Genomic DNA, 10,775 nt, shown 5'->3' with positions numbered 1-10,775 from the left:
CGTTTAGCAGGCACTGTTATCCAGAGCGACTTACAAAAGTGCTTCACTGTTTACTCAGAAAATACCCATAGCTAGCTTAGATTCTGTTAAAGCTTAGATACTGTTAAATACAACGGTCAGTATGGAAGCCGTAACACTCAACATTACACTTTGTCCAAGTACTCTTGGAAGAGGAGGAGGGTGTTCAGGCTGTTTTTGAAGACGTCGAGTGACTCCTAGGCAAAGTTCATTCCACCACTTTGGTGCCAGGACAGAAAAAAAAGCCTGGACGCTTGTCTTCCGTAGATCTTAAAGGATGGCGGGTCGAGCCGAGCCGTACTTGAAGCTCGAAGGGCTCTGACGTCCTGAACAGTTACTATAAATGACAGATTCCCTGCAGCACTGAAGCAGGTGTCCTGTACCTGACTGAATCAGATGAATCAGCAGAGACGAGGTGTTTTGCAGTAACTGTTTATTTCTCTGTGTTAATCAAATACAGTCTGATGCAACAAACCACATAGAAATAGTCAGGAAGTACTACAGTGTTCCACATCAACTTTGGCCTTCAACGTTTGACCTCTCCATAAAAGGACACTCACACTTTACCCAACAGATTACAGAAGTTATAACGTCCAACAGTAGACACACAAATACACACATACAGATGTACACACATGTTAACGTGTCATACACACACACACACACACACACATGCGCACACACACATACACATTTTCTCTCACTCTGCCTCTCAAAAGCTGAGAAGAGTCACAAGGCCAAGAAATCAGTGGGTTCGGTCATTTGGATGATCTTTCAGAAAGCATCGTTTAGAGAAAAATAAAATAAAATGGAAAAGCAATGGCAAGAAAAAAAAATCTACAGGGAGTGTTTTTGGATTAAGTCCTTAAATATGTCTTAAAAAGGAAAGGGAATGAACAAAGAACTTCAAAATATACAAACATTATTTCTCCAGTTCTCTCCTGTAGCAGAATGGATATATTACAAATGTCCTTTCTTTCGTCAGCACGACTCACCACTACATATTAGCTTATTAAGTCATAAATATGATAGAAGAACACCAAATAACCAAATATGACACTGTGCTTCCTCCCCATTGTCAAAACGCTCAACTACACGTCTTTAGTCATGCAAAGGAACAAAACCTGGCATAGCCATTCTTTACATCATTTATAAAGCATTATAAATAGCACACAACAATCCACCAACTCCTACCAAAGACACTCTTATACTCATGGTTCAAAAAAAGCAACCCAAGAAATAGTCTGATTATCCTACAAACTCAGACTCTTACCGTCGACCCCAGAGGGCAACACCCATAGTGGCCACTTGTGACACTGGCACAACGCTGGACTCTTTACCTGCATTGGCTGTAAAGCCTAAGCTCTCTAATGGCCTGTTCCCAGGTGCACTGATGCATGTATACAGATGTGTATGTGTACATATATATATATCCCACAGTTCAAGAGTAATCCCACAGAGATAAAACAAATATCAGCACAATTTAAGGGGAATTCTACAAATGCTCAGTTTTATACAGTCATTTTAAATGTATTAAACTTGTAATAATGTAAACAAACTATTTCAGAGTTTTGATGCGTGTGAAACTCAAGCTTATTATTATCCAACTGAGACAGAGGTGAGATCAGTCTCACTAAAAAGAGATTCAGCCACCTGTGAGACATTAGTTTGATTAAGGTGAAAACAAATGGGTTGTTTCTCAGGAGCTGATTTTCAGAAACAGGAGAACATTACTTACGTCTCACATTGGTCTCCAACAAGACTGAACCGTGTCTTTTCTCTGGGTTCGTCCCGAACCACCACTGTACAGACTTAATAGTGCAGTGCACGCAGTTGTACGAAGAATATGTGGCAGTCTATGTGCAAACATTGATGACCGTACTGCAGAACATACTTTACGAGCTTAAGTTCCACCCAGAAACCATAAGCTGTAGGCCTTTAGCCTCAGTCTTAGCTCACACTGATCACACAGTCTGGGTCTGACTATGGCGAGTGCAAATTACACACCTGCTTCTTTTAAATCAGCAAATCCCTTCTTTGGGAGGGTTAGGCTTAAGCGTTATATGGTCAAATATAGTTTTTATTCTTTCAAATTTTGTCCTTTTATAACTTGGACAAAAAACTTGACAGACTGTAGCAGGACAGACTGTAGCAGGACAGACTGTAGCAGGACAGACTGTAGCAGGATCGGCTGTAGCAGGACAGACTGTAGCAGGACTGGCTGTAGCAGGACAGACTGTAGCAGGACAGACTGTAGCAGGACCGGCTGTAGCAGGACAGACTGTAGCAGGACAGACTGTAACTTGCACTGTTAAAAATAAATAAATAAAAGGTATTTGGGGAGATTTGCTGCTTTTTTCACCATCTCACATCAGACCACTCTGTTTGACTTTGTCTACATCACAACAACTAAATTATACACAGATTTGGAAACATCAGCATAATTCCCCTTCAGCTTGTGCGTGTGTTACTGCAAGGATGTACTCTGGAACAAGCTGAACGTTCAGTGGTCACCAAGCCAGTGCTGCAGTGCCCCCTAGTGGCCATATCCCAATCCATTAGTTCCACCTTCAAACCTTCAGCTTTGGACTCAGTTCCTTGTTCCCACACACACACTTGCCAAACACCTCAAACTCCTCTGGGAAATAGCAGAATTTGGCATCAAATGTCTGTAACCGCAGAAGCTGTTGCCAAGTAAGATACCGCTCTGTTTCTGCCTAAGCTGGGCCTTCAACTGCCTGCGAAACTGGAACTAGTGACTAAAGCCGGGGTGGTTTAAAGGAATATGATTTATCTCTGAACTTACTCACCTTGATCCCAGCTAAGCAGAAAGGGCTGGTGGGTAAATCTGATGTTAACAGCACTGTAATATCTCACTGTAATATGTTTTGTGCTACTGTTATTACTATCTGATTTAATCATCCATACTGTATATATGTATTACTTATTAAAGCATGTGGTATCATGGCTGTTGCCTTAAATGGTGCACTATATTTCAAAACCTTGACATGCACAGACATATATCTAGACAAATCAATAATGGGACCACTCACAATTGTCTTGTCTTGTCAGTATCAGCAGACTAATTATGGGTAAAAGGTTTTTATATATAACTTATAACTGTACTTTTCTTTACCCACACTTTCTTTCTGCTCTTGCCCCATAATGCCCCAGTGTGTTAATGCTGTGTCTGATTCTGCCTCTTTCAGCACAACACACGTCTTCAGAAAGCTAAAACACACACACACACACACACACACACACACACATACACACACATAGAGACATTTTCCAGACAAAACAAACATAAGCAACAGCTTCCAACAGCTTCTGTCCCCAAAGGCTTCAGTCTGAACTCACCTCAGTGAAAAATGGGAAAAAAGTGTGAAGTGGGAGCAAATCAGTCCATTTAAGCTGCCCAAAGGAGTTTGTGTCCAGCAGGTGGTGCACATCAGCAGCTATATGCCAAATCCAAACAGTCCCATATGTTTCTAAGGGCCAGTTTTCAAATGTTCATATGTTTTTGGGAGCCTTCATAAATGGTTGCAATTGTAGTCTACTGCATTGTAATGAGGCTCATCTTTAAAGTTCACAGTCATGACCCTACTTCACTGCTTCTTGGTGACCCTTCCTGCAGACAGGACACACCTGTGGGCAGTTTGAATGGCTGGGAAGTTAGTGGTGGAGGGCAGCAGTGGGTAGAACAGATGGAGTGGTTTCTCTTATAGTGGTTTAGGGTCACACTGAGAGAATATCGAGGAGAGCAAAGTCTAATTCTACAAACAGCACGAAGCACTAACACGCATATAAAAACACATGGGGGCAATATACATAGATTCCGCTGGGTGTGTATACATTAGAGGGCAGGGATGTGTCCGTGTGGTGTACCCAGATTATGTAAGACAATTTAAGTGTGTGTGTGTATGTGTGTGTGCGCTTGTAACAGTTCTTTGTGCATGGTTTCGAATGTTCCTCCATTTTGGAATCTCAGCCACAATGAGACAGTTTTGTTTGGCATGACATCATCCTCATCATCCTCTTCTGTACTTTCTCAGCTGGGCCTTTGTCTTCGGAAGGATGCCCACGCAAATGATTATTGCATTGGTTTGTGTGTGTGTGTGTGTGGTTTGTGTTCAGCTTAAAGGGAGTGTTTATAGAGTGTGTGTGTGCCTGTTTGTGTGCCTGTTGGGTGTGTAGGTATTTCTCTGTGCGTGTTTGTGCGTGTGTCTGACTGGGTATACTAACAGTCCTTCTGAGTGGTTGACTGAATGTGGAGTGTGTAGGAGCAGTAGGGAGGGCAGTGGGGGCAGTACAGTGGGTTAGGGACCAGTCACTGTATACACAGAGGAAAGCATGGTCTCTCCGTCTCCCATTGCATCATCATGAAGCCTAAAGTCATCCAGTGGAAGACAAAGGTTTTAGCTTTTAGCTTTTGTATTGCACCCTGCCACCAGAGGGCATCAGAGGCATGTCAGCCCCACTTTCCGACCTCTGTCATGCTGTCTGCTGGTATATGCAGTCAGTGGCAGTGCTCCTACCAATGCCTGCAACCACACCTGCTTACAAATCCTGTTAACTAGATTTCTAATGCTACCATGTCTTATCCATACTAATCTTTAAAGTCAAATCAGACTGGACGTAGGTCACAAGTTAAAGCAGCATTCTGGGAGTTAGGCCACAGCTAGCTGATATGCTTGATCTGTCTGACATCCTGATGGCATTTTAACGCAATGCAATAGAGCATTAGCGAGCTCGGTTGCTGTTAAGACACAGTGTTAGCTATCAGTGTTAGCAGTGTTAGCTAGCTATTAACACTGCAAAGAATTTCTGCTGGAGGCTGTAAAGCAGAGGCTGTTTTACGACAGGACAAGACATGGCTTCACTTCAGACGGTCCCCCTAAACGGCTTTCACACCAACCCATTTACATAGGTTTGGGTTTTGGCCACTAGAGGGCGTCAGAGACATGTGAACTTCACTTCTCAACCACAGTCATGCTGTCCACTGGTATATACAGTCATTGGTAGGGTCAGTAGGAATGTAGGGTTATAGGGCCAGTGAAATGTTTAGGCTGAGGGCAGTAATGGTTCATTGGTGTGTAGTAAACTGGGAAACAGGAGCAGTAGAATGTTGCCAATGGAGTTATAGTGTATAGAAGAGTTGTGTTAGATGATAAATAGTCACTAAATGAGATGTAATGTGCAGATTTGTCCGACTCCAGTGATCTCTCTCGTTTATCTTTCTCAGTCTCTCTTCCTCCCTCTCTCCTTCCTCCTCGTTACTCTCCTGCGCTCCGAGGCGCTCGGGGGGAGGGTCTTCCGTCGTGCGTTCTACGGTTCCGCCCCTTTCTCACCTCCTTCAGATGCTTCCACTTTTTGTGTGAGGACTGAAGGGGGTCAATAGGCGGTGCCCCATTGGCTGGCTCCGACAGGCCTTTGGCTGACTGGCCATGCTTGCGTGACCACACCTGCTCACAAATCTGGTCCACCGTGCTCAGGTTGGGGTGATCGACCAGCTGCATGAAGTCCCTGTACCACAGCTTCTGGTTGGTGGAGGACTGTCCTTGGCTGTGGCCGGGGTTATGAGGGTTTGGTGCGGAAGGGTTGGGGCCCGAGGTGGGCACGACCTCTAGCGTGATGCCCAAAAGTGTTTGGGTGAATCCGTGCTCCATTGCATGACACTGGTACACACCCCCATCTCTGCGCAACACCCGCCGCAGCAACAAGCCACGGTCTGTCTGAAGCACACGGTCGTCTAGACGAACCTGCAAACACATACACAAACACACACACACAGGTTTGTTTACATACAATGTCAGGACATTAAGTCATTCAAATGTCAATCGGACTTTCATGAAATCATATAAGTAACTTTCACTGCTGCCTAAGACTTTGCCCACTGCTATACTATATAGACAAAAGTTCATTCTCATTCACATGCTCATTCACAGTTTCTTCTGAATGAATGCATTCAGCTACTTCAAGTTGCAACCATTGCTGACACAGATGTGCAAGTGCACATGCATAGCTTGTCTAGTCCTTGTAGGGACATACTGCCAATAGAATAGGAATTTCTGGAGCAGATAAACATCACCCTATTGACACCATACCTAATGCCAGGTGTGGGCCAGAGGGGTATAAAGCCCCCCAGCATTGAGCTGTGGAGCAGTGGAACTGTGTTCTCTGGAATGCAGATGCTTCATTCAGTACTTTTGGGATGAGCTGGGGTGGCTATCATCCAACATCCTAACTAATGCTAACAAGACTCAAACAAAAGCAGCCATATAGTGTACTTTCACTTCAGATGCCGGTTTTGCATCTCTCAGCTTGTCAACAAATGCATGTTTATAGCTGGTGGTGATCATCCAACCTCATTAATGCTCTTGTCACTGTATACAATCAAATCTTAGTTAAAAAAACAACTGCTGGTCCTATAACTAACCCTGTGTGTTTCTGATTTTCCTACAGATTCAAGACCCACACACTGTGTTACAGAGAAGTCCATCCAATAAGTATGGAGAGGTGGGAAGATCATTAATTAAAAAAGAGAGAAACACATTTATCATTTCTTATCAACCCTGTCTTCCTTCTTTTCACTTCCTCCCCTCTCCATTTCACCTCCTGCCTACCGCACGCAGTCTGCTCCATTCTTTATCTGTCTCATCGCTCTTTCACTCTCGTTATTGCCCTTCTAGGGTGTCCTCACCTCTTCATTTCTCTTTTCCTCCTTCTTTCTATATTCTTCTTCCCTTCCTCTTATGTATTCACTCATTTCTACCCTCAGTGTCTCTTTGTCTTATCACTCTCCAGCTTTCTCTTGTTCTCTCTGTCTTCTCTTATCCCCTATTCCCATTCTCTGTCCCCTCTTCACCCCTCTGTATGTCCCTCACCTCTTCTCGTGGGTTGTTGGAGTGTCTCTGGTATGTCCAGGTGACCTGAGCCTGCAGTGATTTGGGGATGCACTCCAGGAAAGAACTGCTGCCCTCCACCGCATACAGCTTCTTCTCCAAAACACGCTGCTTCTGATGGTCTGCGCGACACATTATGTAGTTGTTTTAGCCACTTTTTGTCTCTGGTGGATTTTATAAGTATGATATTTAATGCTACTGCTATGAATAAAAAAATGGAAATGTACACATTCACTGATAGTCTAGAGTCTAGAGCAGCAGTACATACCATCCACTGCACATTATAGTATTGAAAATATGGTAGCCTTGCCAAATATGTTACATGGTGCTTTATTAAATAATTAAAAAAAACAAAGGGAGGTTACATATCTATCAGTATATCATTGCTGTAATGCAAAAACCTTGTGTTTTCATGTAGTCATTCTTCGCTATTTGATAAATTCTGAATCTGGCAAGTGTTCTTTACATTATGTCTAAATTTCATGATGTTGGGACTAATAGAAATGCTTCAAAATCATCTGGAGCCGTTCTGGAGATTTAGGTTTTTAACAGTGACGATGTGCAGTTTGATTCTAGAGGTCATTCTCACCTCCTGAACAAAGAGTGTTAGGATCACCATTCCTTACATCCTGGCGACGGAAACGCCTACATAAACATACATAAAAACACAAACAGGGAGTTAACAGAGAACAGTGGGAATGATCCTGAACAGCAACATTACATATATAGTACCACTCTGGTATACTGAACACTACGGGTAGGTACTGCCAATAAGCTCACAATATTATAATAATACAATAATAATAAAATATAATACTACAACAATATAATACATGCCAGTATACCACATTGTTGCTGTCAGAACACAACCTGTATCACTATTTTTTCTCATTTTTAATTTTACATAATTTAAAATGAAAAGTTGCCTTTTTGGAGAAAACTAATGGCTAAATTCCAGGTTGATAGGACAAACAGAAATGGTTCAAAATTACAATATTGTTATGTTTTTCTCCTGTTTACTTTTTAAAAATGTATCAATTTATTTATTTATTTATTATTTATTTATTTTCATATATTTTCATATGCTTTACACATGATCTTAAAGCTACTGAAAATAATCAGCAACCATTTCATATAATATAAGTTCTTGTCATTTAGCCTTTAAAGGCAATTAAACACACTGGATATTTGGTTCCATTCACCACTACTGTCAACAATTCTGACCCTGTAATTTCCTCTAAAACCGTGCCTCTCACACCAAACCACTGTGAACGACTTTGCGTATTTCTTAATTAATTATTTATCAGAAAATGTAATAAAAGCAAGGAAATCCCCTTTAATCATACAATGAGGACAGCTTTACGCAGCACATGGACATGAAGTTGCTCCAATTTTTGAGTTGCACTGCGGTCCTGAAGTAGTGTGTACCGTTTGGTGTTGGGCAGGTAGCGTGTGCACGAGTGTCCGTCCCAGGCGCAGTAGGGGTCTCGGGCCAAGCAGCACTCAGCACAGGCTTTACCGTACATACTGCAGCGATGCAGAGGCACCTGAGCAAGCCCCGTATCAGAGCCGACATAGAGCTGTTGCTGTAGGGAGAGAGACGGAGAGACACAGAGAGAGAGACTTAAATAAGCTTCTTTATCTGCTGAATTACTGTAATGAGGAATGGACAAGGACACACAAGGACACACTTTCATTAGTTAGAAATCTAATCTGGAAATCTAGAAAGCTACTCATCTTGTCGCAGATTGATTGGCTTTTTTATCTGAGATTTTAATTGAAGTCATTTCTTGCAGCATTCATTTTGTGAAATATTAAATATTATTTTTTGCTGATGTTATCTTACTATTGTCTGAGAAATCACCACCAACTCTCAATATACAAATGCTGACCCCTATTAATTCATCATGGCCAATGAGCAGTGAGTACACTGTTCTGGATAGGCATGGATTTAAAGGATAATGGAATACAAGAAATAATAAAAATGTTCTGCTTTGCTTAATTGTAGTCATGACAGGACTGGTGTCTGACGTTCGCTTGTGTAGTTTTGTACTGGAGCTACAAAGCTAATGTAGCTAACAAGTAATGGAAGCTTATAGCCCACCAATTAGCATTGTACAAACTGGATGCCTAAATCATCACCACTTGTCTCAAACTGTGTTGAGCTGTTAAGTAACCTCAAACTGACTTGCTTGTGTGCTTTCTGACACTGTATGGCATATTGTCACCTAGAAAAATGGCCAAATCCAGCAGCGCAGAGAAAAAAGCTTCTAGCTTTGCAACATTCTCATGCCCATTTTCTTCGGGCAACTTGCTTAAAGTCTCAGGTAGAGGCAGAGGTCAGGGAAAGGACTCTTGAAGCTACAGACCTGAGGCAGGAGGTCATTATCTATGCTATGCAGGCTACTGTCCCTGCTGTACGGTATAAAAGAGCTGCAGCAAGAGAAGGAAGCAACTTACGCGCTTAGAGGAGATCTGCATGTTGATGATCGATGAAGAGTCCTGCAGAGAGTGTGAAAGAGAGACAGAGAGAGAGAGAGAGAGCGACAAAGAACAGTATAAGGCTTGAGGTAACGCTGTCTGATAAAACTAGATTTCACATGTTTGTCCTCAAAAAGCAGGCTGTTCTAAATATTTACATACTTATTTTATGTGTTTCTTATTTGAATAAGTACTGATATTTATATGGATACAAATTATATGGAAAAATATACAATGCCAAGGTTCCCCACCGTACCTTGAAGACCTGCAGCTCTTCAAGCAGCAGCTCTGTGTTGCTCCAGCTTCCCTTCGGCACAGAGATCACCTTCAGCACTGTGCCAACATCTACAAGAAGAGATAAGAACCTTACAGTCACAAAAGTCTTAAAAAAGAGATACAGAGAGGACAGGCCAAATGCATTCATAGGCAGACAAGTGGGAAAAATAACCAGCGCAGGCACAGCAGTGAAAACTGAGCCATATGAGCTCACAGTGTGTCTGAAATTAGCATCGGATTTACTAAGGCTGTGGTTAATCACACAAACTGTGCTCAGGACCGCCTACTAATTGCAGGTTAATGAGACATCGAAAAAATGGTGGAGCTGTCCAGAATCGTAAGACTAAAAAGAACCTGATTGTTCACTGAAGAAGAGAAAGAGATTTGCTCAGTAAAACAACAATATTAAAATAAATACTAATAACATTAGTTCAAAAAGTGATTTTACATCACTGTGTTCACTAAAATGTTTATATGCTCTCTGACCTGTTCCGATGAACATGACGTCATAATGTCCATCAGCTGCGTTGACTCGGTCCACCGCGATCTGCGTGAAGCTGTAGGGGATGCCAGTGCGCAGGAAAACTGGGCGGTTCCCCAGTGGCGTTACCGGATTAAACATCAATGGGTGATGCCGTGCAAACTGGATCACATTATCTGGGAAGCCCTTAGTGGACTCGAAACTGCCAAACGTCTTACTAGGACACTAAGAAAGAAGCAGATGTGTGTCATTTCATAAATAACAGTAATTTTCAAAATTAAAAATTCATTTCATCGTAAATTTTATTTTGCCGGCCCATTAAAGTTAGGATAGAGTTGGTGAATGATGGATAAAATAAGGTGACTTAAGAAACATCTACCAAAGTCACCTTAAATAAATAAATAAATAAATATTTATTTGAATGTGCAAGTATTACTGTAATAAAAATAAATACCAACTACTTAGAAATACCAAAAGTCTTATTTAAAATGTCAAATATTTGCAAAACAATAAGACATGATTGGATAATAAAAGACGTATGGTATGCAGCATTTTTTTGGAACCATCTACAACTCTGTTCATCATTCTGGGCAAATCTTAATGTTACAGCTCAT

The 10,775-nt window shown here is 41.8% G+C and overlaps 1 protein-coding gene across 2 annotated transcripts in view; it reads right to left on the bottom strand.

The window, feature by feature from the left end:
* Window positions 1-464: 464 nt before the first annotated feature.
* sema3b (sema domain, immunoglobulin domain (Ig), short basic domain, secreted, (semaphorin) 3B) overlaps window positions 465-10,775 on the bottom strand; it is a 59,873-nt gene continuing 49,562 nt past the window's right edge. For both annotated transcript variants that reach the window (XM_072681574.1, XM_072681575.1), the window contains exons 12-18: window positions 10,167-10,386; window positions 9,661-9,749; window positions 9,384-9,425; window positions 8,352-8,509; window positions 7,513-7,568; window positions 6,906-7,045; window positions 465-5,780 (exon numbers count right to left, since the gene is read on the bottom strand). In XM_072681574.1, the coding sequence (XP_072537675.1) occupies window positions 5,295-5,780; window positions 6,906-7,045; window positions 7,513-7,568; window positions 8,352-8,509; window positions 9,384-9,425; window positions 9,661-9,749; window positions 10,167-10,386 (1,191 nt within the window). In that variant the 3' untranslated portion in view covers window positions 465-5,294. The remainder of the gene's footprint in view (window positions 5,781-6,905; window positions 7,046-7,512; window positions 7,569-8,351; window positions 8,510-9,383; window positions 9,426-9,660; window positions 9,750-10,166; window positions 10,387-10,775) is intronic.

Source organism: Salminus brasiliensis, chromosome 6, assembly GCF_030463535.1.
Source record: "Salminus brasiliensis chromosome 6, fSalBra1.hap2, whole genome shotgun sequence".
Lineage (NCBI taxonomy): Eukaryota > Metazoa > Chordata > Actinopteri > Characiformes > Bryconidae > Salminus > Salminus brasiliensis.
Note: the sequence above shows the minus strand (reverse complement) of the source record. Positions and strands in the feature narration are given on the sequence as shown.